Source organism: Poecilia mexicana, unplaced genomic scaffold (assembly GCF_051168715.1).
Source record: "Poecilia mexicana isolate PSO_F unplaced genomic scaffold, ASM5116871v1 scaffold_17, whole genome shotgun sequence".
In the NCBI taxonomy this organism is placed as follows: Eukaryota; Metazoa; Chordata; class Actinopteri; order Cyprinodontiformes; family Poeciliidae; genus Poecilia; species Poecilia mexicana.
The window spans coordinates 7,924,372-7,946,390 of NW_028263386.1; the positions used below are offsets into that span (position 1 = coordinate 7,924,372).

The 22,019-nt window shown below is 40.1% G+C and overlaps 1 protein-coding gene across 1 annotated transcript in view; it reads right to left on the reverse strand.

The window, feature by feature from the left end:
* LOC106929367 (receptor-type tyrosine-protein phosphatase mu-like) overlaps nucleotides 1–22,019 on the reverse strand; it is a 192,654-nt gene that overhangs the window by 21,562 nt on the left and 149,073 nt on the right. The window contains exons 20-23 of the mRNA XM_088014377.1: nucleotides 15,338–15,425; nucleotides 12,936–13,012; nucleotides 8,276–8,312; nucleotides 427–524 (exon numbers count right to left, since the gene is read on the reverse strand). Of these exons, the coding sequence (XP_087870503.1) occupies nucleotides 427–524; nucleotides 8,276–8,312; nucleotides 12,936–13,012; nucleotides 15,338–15,425 (300 nt within the window). The remainder of the gene's footprint in view (nucleotides 1–426; nucleotides 525–8,275; nucleotides 8,313–12,935; nucleotides 13,013–15,337; nucleotides 15,426–22,019) is intronic.

Below are 22,019 nucleotides of genomic sequence, written 5' to 3' on the forward strand. Positions count from 1 at the left end.
AGAGTCCCCTTCTTCTGCCCAATGAGGACGACATTAGGAGACGTTTCTTTTCCGAAGGGCTCTGTAAGAGCTGGCGGCTTCAGCAGAGTCTAATCTTCTGTTATAGAGCCACTCAGATGAAACAGTAGTCAGTCGCCTGGATGCCTCTCTGGTAATGAAGGCCATCAATCAGTTTCTTTTCACATCTCACTGATCAGATAGATGGAGAAAGAGCTGGCGGCTCACGAGTCCCACGCCTCACTAAGTCAGGATACACACACACACACGTACACACACACAAACATCTGGGCACTGATGTTCAAAGACATTAAAAAACATAAAAGATGGCTCGGCTAGCCTCGGGATACAATCGGGCTGTCAGTCGACCTGAGAGTGAGATAATCTTGTTTGAGATCTGCGGTTTGAGTGATTGTAATTAATACCCACCCTGCCCACTTCCACCAGGTTGGTCACCATAACTATAGCTGCCGTGTTTTCCTGCCACACCATCCGCCAGAAGTCGAAGACGGTCTCTTGCATGGGCCCTTAGAAAGAGAAACACAGGAAAAGAGAAGGAATTCAGTTTTCTTTTCTAAATGTTATCAAACAACATGAGTCCTTTTTCAATCTGACAAATAAAACAGCAGCTATGAAGAGATAAGAGTTATTAAAAATATATCCAACACATGGTAAATTTAAAATATGTTCCTGATTTTTTTGAATGAAATCCTGAAGTTTTTAGAACAAAGCCTTAAATGTCATAAATTCTAAGGCAAAATAAAGGTGAAGTTGCTGTCCGGTTTGGCTATGTGGTCTGGTAGACTCCGTTCGATTGGGGACCAAAGTTGCAACATCTGTTACATTTTCAGCTGCTGCGGTTCGCTTTCACAATGCACTGTGTCAAACGATCAGATCTAATTGAAAAACCTGTTCCCCTCCTCGCCTGTGGTGGCGCTGCACTATGAGCCACTGAAGGAAATGACATGAAAACCTATAAAGAAGACACTAATGTAACTTCCTTGTTTAGAAAAAGTAAACAAAAATAGAATTGCATCAGATTTTAGCGGTTGTAAGATTTCTCTCGAAGCCATTTCTTCGACCAGCGCTAGACTCTTGCGTTTGTTTTGGTTGTATTTACCCAGAATGCCCTGGGTTATAGTTCACTTCCTGCTTTGGGAGCTTCAACCGAACCAACCTGTAGGGTTGCAGACGAACCAGAATTCGCTTTTTTGGTCCACATCAGAGTCTGATTACAGATTCACACATCCTCAAATGAACTAGAGAAAAGAACTAGAGTTCAATTACAGAGCACTTACTAGGGCTGGTGTGAATGCACCCCTTAAATATATTACATTATGATCGTAAAACAGGAGAAATATTAGGGCCAATCAGTGTCAAAAAATGACTATTATTTGTTTTCTATCCTTTAGACCAGAAAAATTAGTAAGTCAAAATAAGTAAGAGAGCAATGATTCAATATTCTTGCGTAGAACTGTATGTATATGTAAAAGGTTTAAACCAATAAGTTTAAATATAAGACTAAAACCTAAGTCTCACTGTGTGTGTATGTGTGTGTGTGGTAAAGCTCAGTGCAATTACCGCCATGTCTCATCTGTTCAGCACCGACCTTTCTCCCCTGAACCAGACCCAAAAGTGTCTGCTGAACATCAAAATAAATGAGCAGACAGCCATTCGATGCCTCTAATATTTAAAACTTCACGGAGCAATAATTGTGGGTTGGATTTAATTATTAATCTGGTTGGTTTTAATCAAGCGCCACGTGAAAAAGAATTACTTCTGACAAATTAATTAGCGAATGCAAATCTCCACAACTGTGCGTTCTCCTGCGCTGGGCCAAATTACCTGGAGACACAGAGAATTATGCAGCCACATGCTGAGCGAAGATGCAGCACAACACACGAACAAAGTGTTTGTGTTGTTCTTATCAGTTAGGAAGTAAGAACATTTAATAACAGGGAGGCACTTGCACCCAGTTAAAAATCAGGTCACCAAACTCCAAAGTAATCCTTTGCTTTTGCTTTGTGTTTATGTGTGGTAAAAATGTTAAGCTACCCCAGAGATAGCTTGGCAAAAAGAATACTAGCAATTAAGCATCCCAAGGTCTATAGGAGAGGCTAAAAGAAGTGACCACAAAAAAGGTGCCCCGTTTAAATTAAAAAGACAGAATATGGTGTTCAGTGAGAAAATAAGAATAAATCCACCAATCTTACTGTGGTTCAAATCATTTTTAGGATGAAAGGTTTTAGCTATTAGATAAAAAGTTAAACTTTTTCATTGAATAATTAGCTGCTGGAGAATTTCTACACTTTTCACTTGATGGAAAAAAAAAATCAAACCCGTAATTTGGCTGTTTGAAGATATTACATCATCAAATATGAATCGTCATAGTGGAGAACATGAAGAAGCCCCACCCACCTTACAGGCAGATTCCCATGATGTCATACAACGTACACTGCAAAAATGCTAAAACTCACCAAGAACTTTGGTCTAGATTATAGTACACTTGAAATAAGACAAAACTAATTTAAAAGTAACTTTTTAGCAAGAAAAAGGAGCTTGTTTTCAGAAATAATCCCGTAATATTGATAAAAAAATACTAGTTTCACTGGCAGATTATTTCACTGAAAAATGTCTTGTATTAAGTTTTATAATCTGCCAGTGGAACGAATATTTTAAGAAAACTAAGTGCAAATTCTGGTATTTTAAAGACTGAAATTTGTATAAAATAAAAATAAATAACTACAGTTACACCTAAAACTTGTCTGTTTTCTTCCAAGAGACAGTGATGCAATAAAGGTTTTAGTGTTTTGTGGGCTTTTTGTTGCCTCTCCTTCCATTTCTCACTACTTGACAGAGGAGATCCACCAGAACCGTTTTTCCCTCCATGTAAAAGTTTCCAGATACACCACTGTGTGTCGTTAGCGTTTCCAAATGCTCAACCAGCTTTGATTTATAAAATTTAGATGAATTTAAAATTCCTTAAACATAGTTTTGTCTGGAGCCAAAGCATGTATAGATTTTAGCAAGAACATTTAAGTGTTGCGGAATTGAAAAAGTCAGATTCTGCCATCCAGACATTCAGCGCCAGTCGACTCACCAGCTTCCATGTGTATTCTCTCAGTCCATCTGTTTTGCATGCGGTGGCATGCCTTAAATTAAACCGTAAGACCTCAGCCTCCTCTCCAGTCACTTCCATTCTATCCGATAGCTACCCAACCCGATTGAACCACCCACTCTGCTGCCTCCCACACTTGTCCCTGAGGGAGGATACACACTGTTGAGAAGTTTGAGAGAGGGAGACTGAGAAGCAGGACAGCTGGTGTGTAGGACTTCAGTAACACAATAACACTTGGCATTATATGGTAAATAGACCGACGGGAGGACCATGCCAAGCTTCCACCCGGCCAATTTATGTTTCTATAAGGATGCAAAGATGGAGAGTTGATATGGGGATGTTGCTGGGTAGAAGTGCACTTGATGGCACTCATGAGGAAATGAGGAGGGCTCTAGATGCTAGGGTAGATCAACATAAACAAAGGGAACGCCGATCCAGTGCTTTGTTCGCTTTCAAGAAGGGGCTGTCAAATTAACTTCAGAAAAAAAAAAAGAATACAAGTACTTTTTTTTGGCAAAATAATGTCTGAAAGACAAATTAATTGTGATAAATCAATAGGAAGAAGCAGTTCTATGAGCCAATCCAAGGAGGAATAAAAGTAAAGATCTCAAATTTTATCCAGCTGTCAGCAGCTTATTAAATGAAAAACACCAACAGTTTAGCCTTGAATCACTGAAATTATTTCAGATATTCAGACAGTAAAATATATGTTGAAATTTGAAATTGATTGAGATCCACAACTCTAGCCAAAAATCATCCAGTTTTACTTGGACGATTGGATGAATAAAGTGATAGAAAAGATGGCTGGACAAATGAATGGACAGAGGGAAGGATGGTTAGATGGATGAACAAATACATGGATGGGTGGATGGAAGGACAACCGGATAGTTGGATGAATGGATGGAGGAACAATGGATGGATGGACGGATGAAAAGACAAGCATTTTCTCATGAACATTGTAATTACATTTAATTATATTTGGAAGCATAAAGTTTGATTTCGTGTTTTCTTATAACCAGAATCAAACACATAGACGCAGCATTCAGCTTCTATGCACCACCAATCTGGAACAAACTTCCAGAAAACTGCAAAACAGCTGAAACACTGAGTTCCTTTAAATCTAAACCAAAACTCCACCTGTTCACAGTTGCTTTTGAAACATTATAAATGAAACATTAATGAACATTTTCATGTGTAACTATGGCACTTGACAAAACTTAATGCTTCAGTTGTTGACTCCGTCTTCCATGATTTTGTATTTTTGTGCTTTTATGATGTAAAGCATTTTAAACTGCCTTGTTGCTAAAACGTGCTACTCAAATGAACTTGACTGATTGATAAGAACTTTAAAAACTGCGTCAACACAACCAGCTCATGTTGCTAGCAACCAGCACGCAGTAAAAACCCACTCTGAGTCTAATCCACAGGTTACTTGAGAGAAGCTGATTTGAGAGCTCACTCCAGGAGGATGAGAGCAGTGTTTGTAGTACAATACGTGCAGATTCTAGCAGGAGAAGTTTGGAGGAGACACTTCACAGGAGAAGAAAAGCAGCAGGAGCTTCTCTTCCAGCTGTCAGAGAGCTAACGCTGCTGCAGCTGAAGCGTTGCTTTGGGACCGCAGGCCCTGCTCCTCCTCAGAAGCTCCGAGTGTGACAGCTGCAGAAATCCCCCAGCCAGGTATGTCGCAAAACTCCTGATCAACACATGCATGTACACGCACACAGACAAACACTCGGGCGATGTTCCTCCTCTCCCCTATTAATATTACATGCAGCAGACTTTAGCATAATGCACTCTCACTTATCATTGATTTACTCTCCCCCTCTTTCCATCGCCGCCCCACACATCCCCGCTGGGCTCTGAGATGTTAACCTGTAAATATTAAAACTTCAGCACTCCCGGTGACATTTGCCGCGGAAACGACCGAAGGGGAAAAACTCGATGAAGTTGAACCCTTTCTGCGGTTATGCATATTTCTCCTCTTCACCAGGAGGATGCTGGAACTTATCAGAACTGTTTGTATCTCTGTGTCGGTGTAATTTACCGTCTCCGCCGGGGAGAAACTTATGTCTGATCGGTACTTAGGCATAAAAATGGACAGAGGCAAAGTGGCGAACCGGGAGCGCTGTTGTGCACGCTTAAGCTGGTAAGTAGGTGAGCTGCAGTCAGAGAGTTACAGGAATTTGTGTTGCTGCAGCAAAAAAAACGAGAGGATGACCTACATAATGAGGAGCAGAGCTTGGGTGATGAGGCTTTTATGGACTGACAGCTGTTCTACCTGCTGTCGTCACCTTGACAGAGCAAAGGGACTCGTCAATAAACCCCAAACTAATGAGTGTCATTGTAGTTTATAGCGTGAGAGAACTGAGACGACGTTATCCCACCTGTCTGCCGTTTTAAGCATATCCGAACCACCTCCACCAGCAATTTATGACAGATTTTTTAGCTTATCCAGCACTACTTGAAGCCTGGTGATTTTCTGAGCCACTGCTGGTCCCAGTGGACTGCAAGTGTCAGTCACTGGAGAAACTTTGCAAAGAGGGGAGAGAGGAAGAGACTGCTTCCTCATTTTCCACGACTCCACCAGTGCCCAGGTGCTTCTTTTCAGGTGCTACAGTATGCAGTTTGTCTGAGTGAGAGAGACAGGTCTGTGTCTGGCTCCGCTATCATCTCTGGCTGCTCTTTGCCTCAGTGTCAGCAGACTGAGCCTTCCTTCCTGTCAGTCTGCCGGAGCTGATGATGAATTATAAAAAAGAGCCTGCTCTCCTGGAGAATACAGATGTTTCCACACGAACAGTTCTTGTGTACTAACAAGCATTCATCTGCCTTTAACTTGGGACTTTTTGCAGCTCATTATTGTGAAGTGGAACAAAAATGATGCATGGTTTTAAAAATAGCTTCAAATAAAAATGTAAAACGTGACATCGCTGTGTTCTTGAAGACATAAAAAGAGTCGGGACTGAGGAGGAGGTTCCCGTTTGAGCAGGATGAAGGCTCTCCCAGACTTCCGATCGTAGGCAGGCCGCCGCCTCTGCTTCTCCACCATCCACGACCAGGATGAACCATTTCCTACAGAGCTCTGTGTGAAGTGTTGTGTGATTGGTCAGAAGTTTGTGGCCATGTTTTATGTAGAAATGTGCTCGGACAGCAATGCTGATATTTCTCTTCAACCAGTCTGCTTCCAGTATCTGGTTTTTGTACCTGCAGCTGACATGAATACGTTTGACGTCACTTATTGGAGAAATTCGTACCATTCTTCAAGACATAACTTCAAAGACTGTCAAGTGGCTAAAAACTCCTGGATGAAAATGGCAAAGTCATGAAGCCGTCTGCAGAAAGATGGGTCCATTTCCCTCTGTGAGCGTTTTGTTGATCCTCCCGTGGCTTCTGCTTTCGTCTGAGTTCAGTATCCAATATCGCTGCAGAGGCAGACTGTGTAGGAAGCCACTGATGTAAAATGCAAACTAAGCTTATTAGGTACGTAAAGTTTGTTTCTTTTTGAACCAGTGAAACACAATGCTGTAAAATATCCCAACAAATATCTCAATAACTATCTTATTGTTTGCCTCTACAGCGCTGTATGTCCGGAGGGAAGTCATTTTCAGATCGGAGCGCCAACTTCTGGGACAACAGCAGGCAGACAGCCACAGCTACAACTGAGAAGTTAAGATCTAAACTATAATGAAATGGAACAGTCCAAGTACAAACCTAACTCGAACTAAGAATCTGCAGTAACATTTGGGAATTGCTTTCCACTGACACTGGCAGACCAATCTAACTAAGCTGGGGTTGTTTTGCAAAGCTTTAAAAACCATGCATCATTTCTCTTCCATTTTACATTGCACTGCCCTATGTTAGTCTATATAGCATAAAATCCCAGTAAATTACGCTAAACCTTATGGTAATCACGTGACAAAATTCAAAAGGGGACGCCATCTACATTGGCGTCCAAAAGTGTACGAATACTTTTGGACGCCACTGTAGATGGCTGAAATTAGTGCAACGCCTTATCACGGTTGTGATGGAAGTTGAGAACTCATTATGCAAGCTCAATGAGAAAAAAAACGGGCTAATTAACTTTAAGGGAAACACGTTAGTCTTCTCGAGCTTTTCTCCCTTCTGTTTGGAAAATATCTTTGACTGTTGATCCCCTGGCGCATATTTAAAAAATGAAGCATGGAGGGCTCCTAATGGATACAGGACACTTATGGAAGTCAATAATCCGACAGAAAATTCTTACAGAGCCGAGCGCGCTTGTTAAACGGGAGGCCTGCAGCGGAGAGCCGGCACTTGACAGAGGGCTTTGTTTTGAGTGTTTGACTCGGCGGTCAATGCGAGGCGTAGCAGGTGCAGCGCACTCAGACACACATGCAGACAGAGTGGCCGAGCAGCCTGATTGGTATGCCGTGTCTTTTTGAAGTAAGAGCAAACCGAGAGTTGTTTTAATTGAGATGCTGAGGAAGGGAGGCAATGCACTAATAAGCAGGTAATTATGCAACTCCCAGCTCTGCTAAAGCAGACTGTGAATCCATTAAGGCCTCTTTGCAAAAAAAAACAAAAAAAAAAAACTGTTATTCCTCTTCATTGATTTTTTTGTTTTGTTTTATATTTTTCCTGAAAATCCCTGTACATGAAGCAGCACTGCTGAGTGGGAGTGAGGCTCTCAATGCAAAATTCATAACAATTAACCATCAATCAGATTTAACCTCTCAGGTCACTGGAAGAGCTCCGTTCTCCGTAAAATCTGCCGGCCAGATTAGCACAGTGACAAAATGTGCCTGTACATGTCAGCTAATCCATTTATTTATTCATCCAGCGTGCTCCCAGACTGGCCGATTAATCGCTCCCTCAGCGCCGATGGAAGCAGAGAGGAAAAGAGACGGAGGGAGGAGGAAGCGTGCCGCTCCGCTCGCTAGCAGGCGTGTCTGCATGTCTGTGTACGGCAAGGAGCAGCGGCAGATTTGCACAAACACACACCTGACTGAGCATCAAAGAGCAGTTTGCAGCAGCGCATGTAAACAACAATTGGGATGTTCAGAGAGATGTTTGTGAACACCTGCACAAACCCGAAGCAACAGACAGCCGGAAATTTCCACCACCCACACATTCCAGTTCAAAGCAAATCATCTTTCTTTTTTTTTTTGAAAGTTTTGCTCTTACCCTGAGTGGCGATGTAGTGATTCGGCCTGTGGTAGCCCTAGAAAAGGAGAGAGGAAGAAGAAAAGTATGCGATGAGAATATGAGTCACTTAACGCCGCTCCTGGTTGTAAAAACACCAGCTGCTGTAAGGATATTTGCACTAGAAAACATTGTCTTTGATATACATCGAGTGGAGCTTTAGTGGAGGGTGAACCTTTTTGGCTCTTTTCACAAAAGCAGCATTAAAAAGCAGAGCAAGAAATCCTCATAGCAGCTGTTTTTATTTTTACTGTGTTCAATTTATGCGAGAATAAGAACTGCGCTCATTCTTTAGATTTGGCCTTCAAGCAGCCGAGCTTTCTCTTAATCTTTTATAACGGTCCTGAGCCAAAGTTCCTCAGGTTCTGGAATATTTTTCTTTGGACTTTGGCTGCTTTTCTTTTCACTTTTGCCATTTTCAGATAACAGATTTGATATTGAAGCCAGTTGAAAAAGGCAAATGTTGTTTAGGAAATTTTCTAACAACAATTTACAGACATTTAAGGAAAGTAAAACTTTAATTCACTTTGGAGTTGTTTTAATATTTAGACAATCCACATTACGAGATGCACTTGAATGCAACGCAACAGTGCAGCTTTTGGGAAATGTCGTCTGGTTAGAGTGAGTATCAGCAGTGCTGGTGTGTTGTCATTTCAAATGCTGTGCAGCATTTTGGATTGGTTGAATGCTCCTGGCAGCTGGATTTGGATGTTAGCTCATTTTCAGCGCCAGTGATATTTACATTCAGGTAAATATTGTTCCAGGTGAACAATTCAGTTACTTGCTGGAAACTGGATGCAACTGGTAGTTGAAAAATGCACATACTGACGTTTTGTGACAGATTAGACACAAAATGGGGGCATTTTAAGATAGTCTAAAAGGAAAGTAGGAAGTATATTTTAGCTTGAGTTTGACGACCTGAACATGTAGATGTGATGTGGAATTTGGCGTCTTGGTTCAGTTAAAAAAAGCCTCCGCCGCTGTGACCATGTGCAACATTTCCTGATGTAAACAGTAACATGCAACGTGTCTGTACAGGTGTGCAGTTCTTTATTTTGGAATTAGACCGTGCAGAACCAAAATGCTTCTTGAAAGACGATCCAAAAAAGGATTCTCTGTCACACTCTACATGCAGCGCACCTCTGGACTAAGCATCAGAAGCGTTGATAATCCCCAAGATACAAACTAACAGCGCTGATCTTCACAATAAGGCCCCCAGTCTAAGGGATTACTTTAATCCCTTCAAGTTTTATTTGTCCAATTCATTGTCTTCTCCTCAGAGATATGAGCCAGGAAACAAAACATTAGGACTTAAAGGCTCTTCCTCCACCCAGCCTCCTTTCGATTGTGCTCCCCAGCACCTCCACCCCCCACCTCTCTCCCAGCCACCCCTGCTGCTTTGCTTATCTCTCTCATATTCAATTTAACGTGGACTGTGATTAACGCTCCTCCAACGACGGGAGAAAGACACAAAGGATATTTTCCTCATTCTGCCTCTCATCCACAGGGCTCCTTCAGCTATTCAGCTCTCCTCCATTTTTAATGACTTCCTTATCTCTGGACTACGGAGGAGATTTGTTTGGGCTTTCATGTGTGTTCGCTTGAGTAAAGCGGAGGCCCAGTACACTGTTGGATTAGACGGGGGAAGACAGAGAGAGAAAGGAGCGGCCCTGACATTCGTTCAGGTGAGAGAAGCTTTCGATGGACACGCCCGAACCTTTCCATAAGCCTATTAGCAAAGCAAAAGTACGTCTTCAGGACATGCAGGTAAACATGCAAAATGTCTCTTTTGTAAATGGCAATAGGATAAGATTTCTTTTCAGGTTTGTGTAAATCATGATGCGAGTGATCTTGGTCTTTCACTGCAAACTTAGGATAATTTAAAGAATCAGGAGTTAAGAGTTCAAAACATGCAACATGAAGTCTTTTTGCCTGACCATAATTTCAATTTTAACATTACTACACATTCCTAACATTTTTACTTCTGAGTGCCAATCCTATCACAAGAAGAGACAGAAAATATGCTTGTATGTTCAGTTATGCTTGTATTTCCGTCTTCTCTGCTGCTGCCAGAGTCCTGACCAACACCACAATCACTTCCTACTTCCCAGTTTGTAAAATACTTAATCTTAAAATCAAAATTTAAATGGTCTTGAGCCTAAGTACATTTCAGGAATGAACTATCAGGTCAGAGACTAGTTCACATTGTGTTCCTACATCTGTTCCTTGGTTTAGGAAGAATCAGGACTGAAAACATTTTTGTGAATCATGCTTATTTCAAACAAATACATTTGGACAATAATTTTTTCCTGTAATTTTTATTTTTTTACTGTTGTTTCCACTAACAATGCTTCTTTTAAACTATTGAATTACCTTGGGTTAAATATATAAGCTTGATTTGCATTTAACTAGTCAAAAAAAGTAACACGCTAAAACAGACATGCTAGTCATTTCCAAACCTCAAAACAAATAGAGGATTTTTTCAGCATTTAAATCAGGAGGAGAGTAATTGTAGATCTGAAAATAATAAGAAGCCAAATCAAATTTTAGTGCTCAAATTTGAGAAAAGACAATTAGTTTTGAAATGACATGGATTTTGTGAACAGACTGCATCTGTGTTCTTGCCTAACAGTCTGGTGAATATGATTTACTCCTGCTCTGCATCGCTTCTACAAACGATACAATCTGTTCACAGGCCTCGATTGTGTGTACAGAACATAACTCTACAGGCAACAGATCATTGCACTGTTTCATTGCCTCCTAAATGTTTATGAAAATACTGCATCAACTGCACAGAAACGAAACTCACCCACTCAGCTTACTCGTACATGACTCCAAATAATCAGAAGAATACCAGAGTACAACAACAAACAGTGAGGCAAATGTTCTGCACATAAGAGTTTATTGGCAGAAGAAGCTTTTAGATGGGTTAAAAAGCTTTCTGAAGAGCAAAAACATCATTACCCATCTGTCCATATTTCTACTAAGTACTTTCGCAATGAAGCTGGCATAGCGGTAGAAATCCCTTTCAATCAGGACCCGCTTTAAAATGCGTATATTCTTATTTTGTAATGGGGCGCTCCACTGCGTAAGTCTTCTCTGCAGCATAATGGGCCATAAAGCGAATAGCAGGAAAGGTAAATAATTTAGGCCTCCTGCATTTTGCCGTGGCACACCTTGCATTATGAATTTATGTTTGAGGGAGTAACAAGAGATTACAAATTACCACATTATAGAGTGAGACGATTCTCTCTCTCTCTCCTGAGCAGATAACCACTTAGAGACTCGGCCCATTACACATGGAGCGGGAAGCTTCAGTGAGCTGCTGTGATTGGTCACACCCTGCAACTAACACTGCTATTAACGGCAAATCAGGTCGGATCAGGAGAGTCCATATTGTGGGAGTTAAGTGAGTTAGACCTGTTTTTAGTGGAAGCTGTGGCTTGCATCACTTCTTAATGACTTTTACTTACTGCCAAGGCATCATGAGTCAGGTTTTTTTTTTACAACTATTGTACACAACATTACTTACATTTAGTTTATTTGGAAGTGCAATTGAGTTGCTAAATGTCTAAGAATAGATAAAGATGAAAAAGTTTGTTTTTTAGTTATAAGTGAAATAATCAATGGAACAAGACATTTTAACTTGCAATATGGAAAAATGTCAACATTGATTCAAATATTATATATCTGTGTTTTTTTCCAGACAACATTTCTGTTTAACAAGTCTATTTTATGCTAATTTCCACAAACTTTATTCAATTTGCCAAAACAAACAAAATGTCGTGTTTTTCCAACCTATATGCAAAAATAAAATCAGTGTAAAACATTAATTATTAAAGACATTTAAACATTTAAACACTAGGGACTGAAAATAAAATTAAAAGTAGAAATCAATGTGTAAAAACATAAAAAAAAATGCTTTTCAACCGGAGAACAAAAATGTATCTATTTAATAAACATTGAGAGCCGAAGAAAAAGAAAAAAATCATGAAAAATTCAGATTCACCCAAAAATACACAACTTGGCCAAATTGTTTCTGCATTTGCATGACCACAGGCCAAGTTTCCATAAAATAAAATAAAATTAAAGTAAAACACGACACAAACGTAGATAAATAACGTATTTATCTATTTTGCTCTTTGAGTCACCAGAAGTGACGGGATTTGACGACGTATCAAGCAAGGTCACAGTTTCGATAAGAACCTCCTAGTCAGTTATGTCTTTCTGATATTCAGTGCAGTGGAACTCAGTTCATTTGTATTCCTGGTAAACATGTAAAGTAATTATCCATGAGGCCTTTTTGGGCTCTACATGTCAGCTTACAGTTCAAAGCAAAGTCGAAAACCAGAACCTCGGTTTCCCCTCTGGGCTGGTTTGCCTTTTCTCTCTCCCAGCACTGCAAGCCTCTGATCTCCACTCCTCTCAATGTATCCGATGTACAGAATGATACAGCTGGGCCTCTAAAGTTAAGGCAACGTGCCCGAGTGTGTTTGGGTGTTCATGTGTGTGATGGACAAGCAGTCAGTGCTGCCCCCATCCCTCAGGCCCCCTTGAGACGGCGGCACCAGCGCCCTCTCTCCCCCCAAGAGGAAGCGCAGTGACCTTTGAGTTGGTGGCGCTGGCTGGTGTGTGTACTTACATCAACGTAATTTGCATTAATGTAATCGGAGCTCTGTTCCCCCTCCGGGGCCTGCAGCCTGACACGGGAGTGATCATCTGGAAGAGAGGCAGAGAGGAAGAAACCAGAGTTGAATTAATCATATTAACGAGGCCAGCGAGAGACGAGTCGGGAGGGGACAGCTGGAAATAAAGAATGCAGAGAAAAATTAAAAGGTGGGTTTTGGAGGTATGAAACCAGGGACAGAGGCGGACGCCAGCTAATGGACGACACCCAACAAACTTAAGGCTGCGTTCACACTGCAGCCTGAAGTGACCCAAATCTGACTTTTATGCCTTTATGCAACTTTTCATACAATCTGAACAACAGAGATCAGACTTTTACAAATGGGACTGGTTGGATATGTGGTCAAAAATCCGACATGTGTCTGATGTTTTCAAATGCGACCTGAGGTTGAAATCATCCAACCGCTACATCACTGATACTCAACAAACGTCACTATTCTGCATCCTGAAATACGGAAACAGGAAGGAAAACAACAACCACGGCGAACGATCAGGTAGATTAAGTTGTTAATGTGCTGAAAGACAACTTTAAAATCGGAAGATGTGTTCCACCGTTACCGTTCATGTTTACTTCCTCAAACACTGAGCAAGCTCACTACCTGCCACGTTACCGCGTCCTCTACTGCGCATGCAGGACACTTTTAGGCTGATTGCAGTTCACACAGCAGATCACATAAAACCCAATATATATATATATATATATATATACCACAAAAAAATAATTAGATTTCACAAAAAATCCGTATTGAACATTAAGGCCTGCTGTGTGAACGTAGCCTTATTATGCGCCATTAGCATCTTTTCGGCTACAGACCAGGTCATCCCTTACTACTTCTATTTCCTAAAAGTAATCATTTTATCATATCATTTAAACAACTGCATAAAAGTTTACTTTCGATTGTAGTCAAGTATTCTAGTGAATTGTAGAGATAAATTTTTATAGACAAGTTGAAATCCCATGAGATCACCGTTTGGCTCAGCTAACTCTTAAACGTTAATGCCTGCTCCACCTATAGGACGCATCGTCACGATACAAGGTGTATTTCTTTCTTTTTTTTTTTTTTTAACATGCTTCTACATCAATAACATCGTGCTAGTAAATATTATTTACTGGAGTTAGATGACCACATTTTGGACAAGAAAGAGCTTTTCAAAGTGAAGAATTTCAGAAGCTTTTCAGCTGTATCTGTAGAAATCCAAGAACAATCAGAGAGTTCAGGAAAACAAATTCTCTTCCAGCAACTGGTGCTTTGTGGGTGGCATAATTGTTGCAGTTTTTTCTAAGCAAAATCTTCGTTTTGACCCAATAAACTTCAGTTGTTTCTTGAAAAGTTTATTTATTTAAATTGTGAACAAGTGTGAAAGTTGTTCTAGGAGAATGCTTATTTGATTACTTCCAAGTCTACTGAAACAGGAGGTCATGTTTAATGGAATCAAACATACCCGTTGAGTAAAAATACATTTAATTTGGAGCCTTTATTAGTTATGTCTGTGTGTTTGGGGATGATAATTTATGTGGGATTTTTACTCTCAGTTATACAAGTTTACTTAAAAACTGCATTTAAGCAAAAATAAATAAATAAATAAATAAAATAGTATGACATCAGTTCTTTTCAATAAAAGATGAATTTATTTTAAAGTTATTTGCACATCATTTTCCCTGGAGAAACAGAAATGATTGAAGCAGATAAAGCAATAAAAATAAGCTCACGGACATCCAGTTGTTTCATTTATCCACGCGTACAGCTTGTGTTAGCATAATGTCAGCCAAATGGGTAAATACTTGTGTATTCAAGCCAATCTGACGGCACATAAATAGTTTTAGTTTTCGTTCTTTGTTTGATTCCAACCTTTTTACAAGAAACAAAATCAGATTTCTCTAAATTAAATGCTAATTCTGCAAACTGCTAGCTTGAACAACCGGGCCCTTGAGAACATTCAGATATTTGATATGACCCAAAATGAAAATGAGTTTGACGCCCCTGATCTAAAGCTTTAAATATAAGTAAATTATCTTCCAAACTGTGTTTGGAAGATAATCAGTCTGGATTCACATATTTCCGCCACAGCGAATAGATATTAGGAAAAATTTGGGAACAGTTCTCCATTCCCTTCACAAAACAAGCCAAAGCTACTTATTATGTGACATCCCATCCTGCTCAGCCTGTTCGTCATAACTCAACACAACGGATGAATATAAAAGCAGAATGAAAAGGTCAGAGCTGCTCTCGTTGGATAGTAATAAAAACTCTGTTTGAGCAGCTTAGACCCATCCAGTCACCAGCTTAGCCAATAAATTAGACAGATGAATGTGGGGGGGGGGGGTTCATGAGGAGTGTAGAGGTGCTTTGTACACACATGCAATGATATTCCCATATCGGTTCTTCATGCGGTTCTCATCCTTCTTGGCGGAGTCCCATGGTGCCGACTGTCCTTCAAAAAAGCTCTGAAAAGAAAAAAAACAGAAGAAAGGGAGATGAAACGTGATGTCATGTGAAAAAGCAAAACAATACATTTTACCAAGTATTTTTGTCTGAATTATAACGCAAAAAGCTTAGCACACTTGAAATAAGACAAAATTAACTTGCAAGTGACTTTTCAGCCCAATATAGGAGCTTGTTTAAAGCCAATAGATCGCTAATATTGATGAACTAATAGTTATAAATGAATGATTTGTTTGTTTATTTAAGGATCCCCATTAGTCTCTAATATAGTAGAGATTATTCTTCCTGAGGTCCAAATCAGACATTACTGCAGGAATCCTTTACAAACATTCCTAAAAAGATAATTGTATTTCTTACGACACAAGCAAGATTAAATTAAACAAAAAAATTAAATCAATGCCTTCAATTTACAAAATTATGAAAAGAAAAAAAAAACCTTACCACACAAACTATTTCAACCATAACAGAACTTAAAATAAGTTATAATATGGCAGTTTTAATATAACTTATAATATGGGGGAAATGTTATATTAAAAATTGTGTATTATTGCATATTATAAGAGAAACTGCCAACGTTCCACTGGCAGTTTCTTTTGTATTTATTTATAATTAAATGTTATGTATCTACTTGTAATATGATAAAAATGTCTTGTTTAAGTGGCAGATTATTTCACTTATAATTAATACTTTTTCATCAAAATTAAGGACTTAACTTGAAAAAGCTCATATATCTTGCTGAAAAGCTACTTAGAAGTTAGTTTTGTTTCATTTCAAATGTATTTGCAGTAGAAACCAGACAAAAAGAAAAAAACAAACAAACTTGTTTTTACAGTGCATGATAACCAGACTACAAAAATGCAGTATTCAACAAATAAAAACAGTATATGGCAACACAGAGAGACATTCACATTAGTATCAGACATTAAACACAGCGAGGGTGGAGGTTCCCAGGGCGGAGTGTCAAAAAGCGATCCCCATTAGAGTCAGAGGCAGCGGGTGTCGCCCTCAAACCCCTCCCAGACGAGGCGACCGCAGAGGCTGCCTGTCTGCCTCCTCCGAGGAACTCAATCAGCTCATGGCGGGGGAAAATAAAGCCCGCTCATCGTCCCCAGATCAAAAAAAACGCTTCGCTCAGATTACCCTCATGAAATATTTACCGTCTCTCGCTGGGGAGATTTCCATTCTGATGGCACACCAGGCGCAATTAAGCCAAATTATGAAAATACATCTCCCAATGCCAGGTCACTGATGCTCAGGATGGAAAACGGGGGCAGGGGGAGGCTGAGGTTGGCTCCAAGCAGACTGAGCTGGACCAAAACCTGTGACTCCTCTGTCCTTTTAGCTAGTAGGCTAATGCACATTTGAAAAGGCAGACAATTCATTACAGGTGCATCTGGAAAATAAAGATTCAAGAACGAATACAGGGAGGTTAAAGAGGCGATTTGAGAGCTCCTTTTAGTGTGGAAGAGGGAAGCGACGCTCTCAATCATCAGTCATCCAGGACATGATGGTTCCATTCATCTAAGTGCTGTGGCAGGCCGCAGGCTGTTTGTCTAGCATAAAAAGGCCCCGCAGACACCACACAAGGACATATTCCTGCACGGAGTCCTAGAGATTAGCGATTTCACCGAGAAGCAGCTTTAATATGCTAAAAATATGCCCCATCCTTCAGGTGCGGATGGACGCACGTCTCAGAGATGGATTGGCCCGCGGCGCTCAGGTCCTGATCAGATTCAGCGTCCCTCTGAAGGATGCGGGTTTCGCTCTTCAAATTTAAAAACAAATCATCCTCAAAGCAAATGGCTGTAAAAAAAAAAAAAAAAAAAGCACATCGCACAAGGATCTGCACCCTGAAAACCTTTTCACATTTCGTCACATTACTGGGAATAAAATTTTCTTACATGGATAGTAAGTAGAAGTTGACTGTAAAGTGCAAAAAAACTTGTAAAATCTGAAAAGTGCGGCATGCATTTTGTACCCACTACCTCAATACTTTGCGGAAAAACATTTAGCTGCAAAATAGAATCAACATCAATCAAATTTCTAACCTAGCCACAGACTATTAATGAGATTTATGCCTGAACTTTGACTAGGCCAGTGTGAGTGATCTATAATGTAAGTTTAGGATTGATATTGTAATGAGAAGGTTAACTTCCAACGTAGGCTCAAGGGTTTTGCAGCTTCTAACAGGTTTTCTGGTATTTATCTTAAGTCAACTGAAAGTGGTTTCCCCGGCAGCATGATGCTGCCACCACCACCAGCATGTTTCACAATGAAGACTGGGTGTGTTCACCTCACATTTCGTTTTGCATGTTGTTCAAAACGGTTCATTTTAGTTTCATCTCACCAGAGAGCCTTTTTCCTCTAGTTAATGGATGCTAGTTGTTCATTAGGCGTCTTCTGAAGTTGAAATACATTCAATACAAATTCACTTTTGTTATTTAATACAATTTTTTCAACCATTAATGTTTTTGCTTCCATAATCATGAGCTACTTTGTTTTATCCCGTCATACACTGTATTTTGTCCTCATATAAGAAAGTATAAAAAATTAAACTTTTTAAGGCCTTGTATGCGATCTGGATTCTTAATTTAATACTCAAAGCGATGAAAGCTTAAACGTGGGACTAACGCTCCTGAAATTCATCCTAGAAGTAAAAAAAGATGCTGTTTTTGCTGTAGTTTGCTTCACTGCACCTGCAGGTAGCTTTTTCCTCCATTATGCTGAATTTATTCCCACTGGCAGAGATCCAACTTAGCATGTTTTTAATTACAGGCTAACTTCTGATCTGCAGTCCCAGAACAGTTTGCCTCCTTTGCTGTTACTTTTTCTGAACCACTTAACCGTAAGTTAAAGGCAGACCACATTCCCTGCAGTCCCTGTAAAGCAGAGTGCTTGACATGCAGCATGGTAAGGGTAAAACTGAAGAAGAGGTGTAGAAATTGCTGAAGCAGGCTAGTTTGGCGACTTGTCTTTGCAATAATAAATCACTCACTGGTTTAGAAAAGGGAACACATTCAGACAGAATTGTTGGGATTCTCTGGGTTAAATGTAAAACTATGAATTTTGTACTTTTACATTTGTTATGTGAAAAGGAAGATTAGTTTATTGTAAAGAAATGTGGTTCAGTGGACCTCCGTCTGTTTGTGCTCCAGGATTTGCAGAGTCAACATTTTTCCGTACAACATGAATCCGCATGCGTTTGGATTTTTTCTTACCACGCATCTAAGATATAGGAGACAAAATGCAGCTTGTGAAGGTAAAAATATCTTGGTTCAATCCCACTTGACACACTACTGGCTGGTGTTTGTAAAGCAGCCAATCCAGAAGTGGCATTTATGTTCCTTGGTGCTGATTGGCTGCAACCTAGAATTGGAGATAAGGAAGACTAGTATAGATGTTAGGTTGTGTACTAGTGCTAAAAGGGTTTCCGCTGTAGTGAGTTTTAATGTATATTTGGTGTTTGAACAATTAAAATAAGCAGTTTTAAGTGTTTTTAGAAGGGGTCTCAAGTATTCGTGGATTTTAGCTGCTGCAGGGTCAGTTATGATCGGTGAATATCAAGAGTCCACTCTATTTTTAATTAAAAGGAACGCGTTCAATTTATAGATATAAAAAATAACTTTTTTTGGTGGAAAATAAAGTGAATTGTGTAAATGCTTAAAAATATGCCCTACTTTTGTGGCATGTCGCCCTACAATAAGGCTTTATGTAGAAATATGGTGCAATACAGAAACAAAATGTTTGGCAAAAACGGCTTCTTTCAGTTTGAGAACATATTTTTCTCCATATTTCATCAATATCATTAATTAAGAAGAGAAATAAGCAGGTGAGCAATAGTTAAGCTCATATTTATACCAAATGGAGGTAGATGAAGGGAAGAAATAGAGGGATGAATTGGCAAGGGGACCAAATTGACCAGAACCCACCATCAGGACTTTCACAGCCATGTAGATGACGCACAAATGTTTGCTCTGATGAAACAAGCTGATAACAAGTGCAAGACAATGACAGCATGGTGGTGTTGATGAATCAGAAGCTTGTTTTCTTCTCTCAAACTGTGCAGCAACGTGCAGGACAATTCACACATGCACATACTTTGTTATAGCTGACTTCCGATCTGCCTTGGGAAAGCTTTTACAAAGTATGAAAGTGTTTTACAGCGTCGCTTTTCTTTGCTTTATAGTCCAGAATAGAAATAGCAGTTTGCAGCTTGCTGACTGCCTTTCGTTCATTTGATTCTGTAATTTAATAAATCATTTCACAGTGATGGCAGCTGCTTCTGGACACTGTTAAACACTTTGTAACTTCACAAAACATCTGTTGGTAAATGCCCTTTTCAGATTAAATCAGCAACGCGTGCCATTTACTCTCACAGGCCCACAACTTTTAAGGTTGTGGGCCTTAAAAGTGGCCCATAACCACTACTGATCTGTAAGCTTTCTTTTTTATCATTTTCTGAAAAAAAAAACAAAAAACTGAAAAAATACAAAACTCACAAGTAACCAAAAGTATTGGCTTACCTCGTTTATCTGATCCAAAGTTAACGAACAGAATAACAAGAAGCATGGGTCAGAGAGAGATATAGTACAATGTAAGTCAACAGGTTTAGAGGTGCACTGTAGGCTCCTATCTCATCATCAGAAAGGAATGATTAAAAAGGGCATTAACCTTAAGAGAGACGGAGATAGAGGAGACAGCAGAGGGACACAACATTCACAATGGATTCGCCTGGCAGAGTGAGAATGAGCTCCATCGCACATTTAAAGCACCCCAACAGGCTTTTTTTTTTGTGTGAAAAAACATCTCAAAATAAACATAATTGTGAAGTGGAAGATAAATTAATCATGGTTTTCATAAAAAAATAAAGTCTGGTATTGGCAGTCACCTTCAGATGTCACCAAATTAGAAAGTAGAGTCCACTTCTGTGTAATTTAGTCTCAGCTTAAATTCAGCTGCACTCTGAAGGCCTCAGAGGTTTGTTGGAGAAAAGCAACGAACAAACAGCATCACGAAGATCAACGAGTGTACCAAGCTCAGGGAGAGAGTTACTGCAAACGTATAGCTGCTGCCTAAAAGCAGACAGAATGAGCCGTTTTAGGGCGTCCTGTCACTTTAAATCCAAGTAGGCTGCTGCTGGCCACGCCCCCCAACTCAACGTCAACACTCGCACATGAAAATGGCTTTGAAAAGCAGTAGTAGAGCCTCCTGCACAACTAGCAAGAACGCAGGAAGTGATCTCTGGATGGTAAGTCAACAACAAAACACTTGTCTTTTCAGCAGCCTTTGTTCAGTGAATACAGTGGTAAAACCTGCTGACCAAATATGCTGGAGATCATCTTGGGTTGCTAGGTAAAGCTGATTGTGACTCAACAATAGGGAGGTTTTTGAAACGGCTCAATTTCCAGACATCAAAAAAATCTACGTGGTTTTGGAAGCATTTGGGTTGTATTTAGAAGCAGTTGTGACCCAAATGGACGTACAAAAATGTGCAAAAAATTTTAATTAATGGTTTATTTTATTTTGTTGTACTATGTGTGCCTGGAAACTAACACTCCTAGTTGCTCATCTAGTTAATGAAACATGGTGGTGGAAGCATCATCCTGAGGTGATGCTTTTCTCCAGGAGGAAAAGAGATGCTGGCTGATTTAGTCGTAAGTTCGATTGAGCAAAGTGCAGCGTGATGATGAAGAAAGGCTGTCAGAGGCTGCAGTTCTGAAAAACTTCATTCCACTTCACAGCTTTGCATTACTTTGAGTTGTTCTGTCACATCAAATCACAATCAAACGAAATGAACTTTACGATTGTAATGTGGCAAAAAGTGAAAGAATTCTAAACAAATTAATACGCTGTTATTTTATTTTAACAGCCACTTCTTTGATGTGGCGTCCTTTCAATATCCGTGCGATGGAGGTGTACCAGGCAAAGCTCTATTATTTTCTTCCCCAGTCATGAGGAGGAAGAGCGAAGTGAATTACTGATGAATCTGGACCACATATAGCTCGCAAGGTGGGAAATGAAAAGAGAGTAAGGAACAGAGGAGGTGTGAATAAGAAAACCGCAGAAAATAATGAACAAGCGAAATGATCTGAAAATGTGAGCAAAGATGTGGGGTGAGTCATTAAAAACGGGAGGATCTGGAAGGAGAAAGGTGACGATGATGATTTCAGTTTGAAGGAAGAGGCCACAGCAGCAGATAAAAACGCCACTGTGATGCGGAGAAGATAGCGAAGACAGATGATTTAAAAAGTTTAGCCTGAAGCCGCTTTGAAAAGGCTGGCTGGTGGGGGTGCGGAGGGACGGCGAGGAGGCTGGAGTGCCGCCAAAGCCCCGCCACCCTCCCACGCTAATGAGAGAAAACACGAATGATGCTCTGCTGGGGCAAAATCCTTTGTTTTGGTGTCAGATTACAGGTGGTGTTGCGAGAGAGTGCGCTTGGCTGCCTTCAGTGGGCCCCAATCAGACCCGCTTCAGGTGGAGGAGGGGTCCTTACAGAGTGTGTGGAGAGGGAGGGAGGCTACAGGTGAGTCTACAGTGTCAAACTCATTTTCATAAAGATCCTGAATGTTCTGGAGGGCTGGTTGAGTCAGAATGCA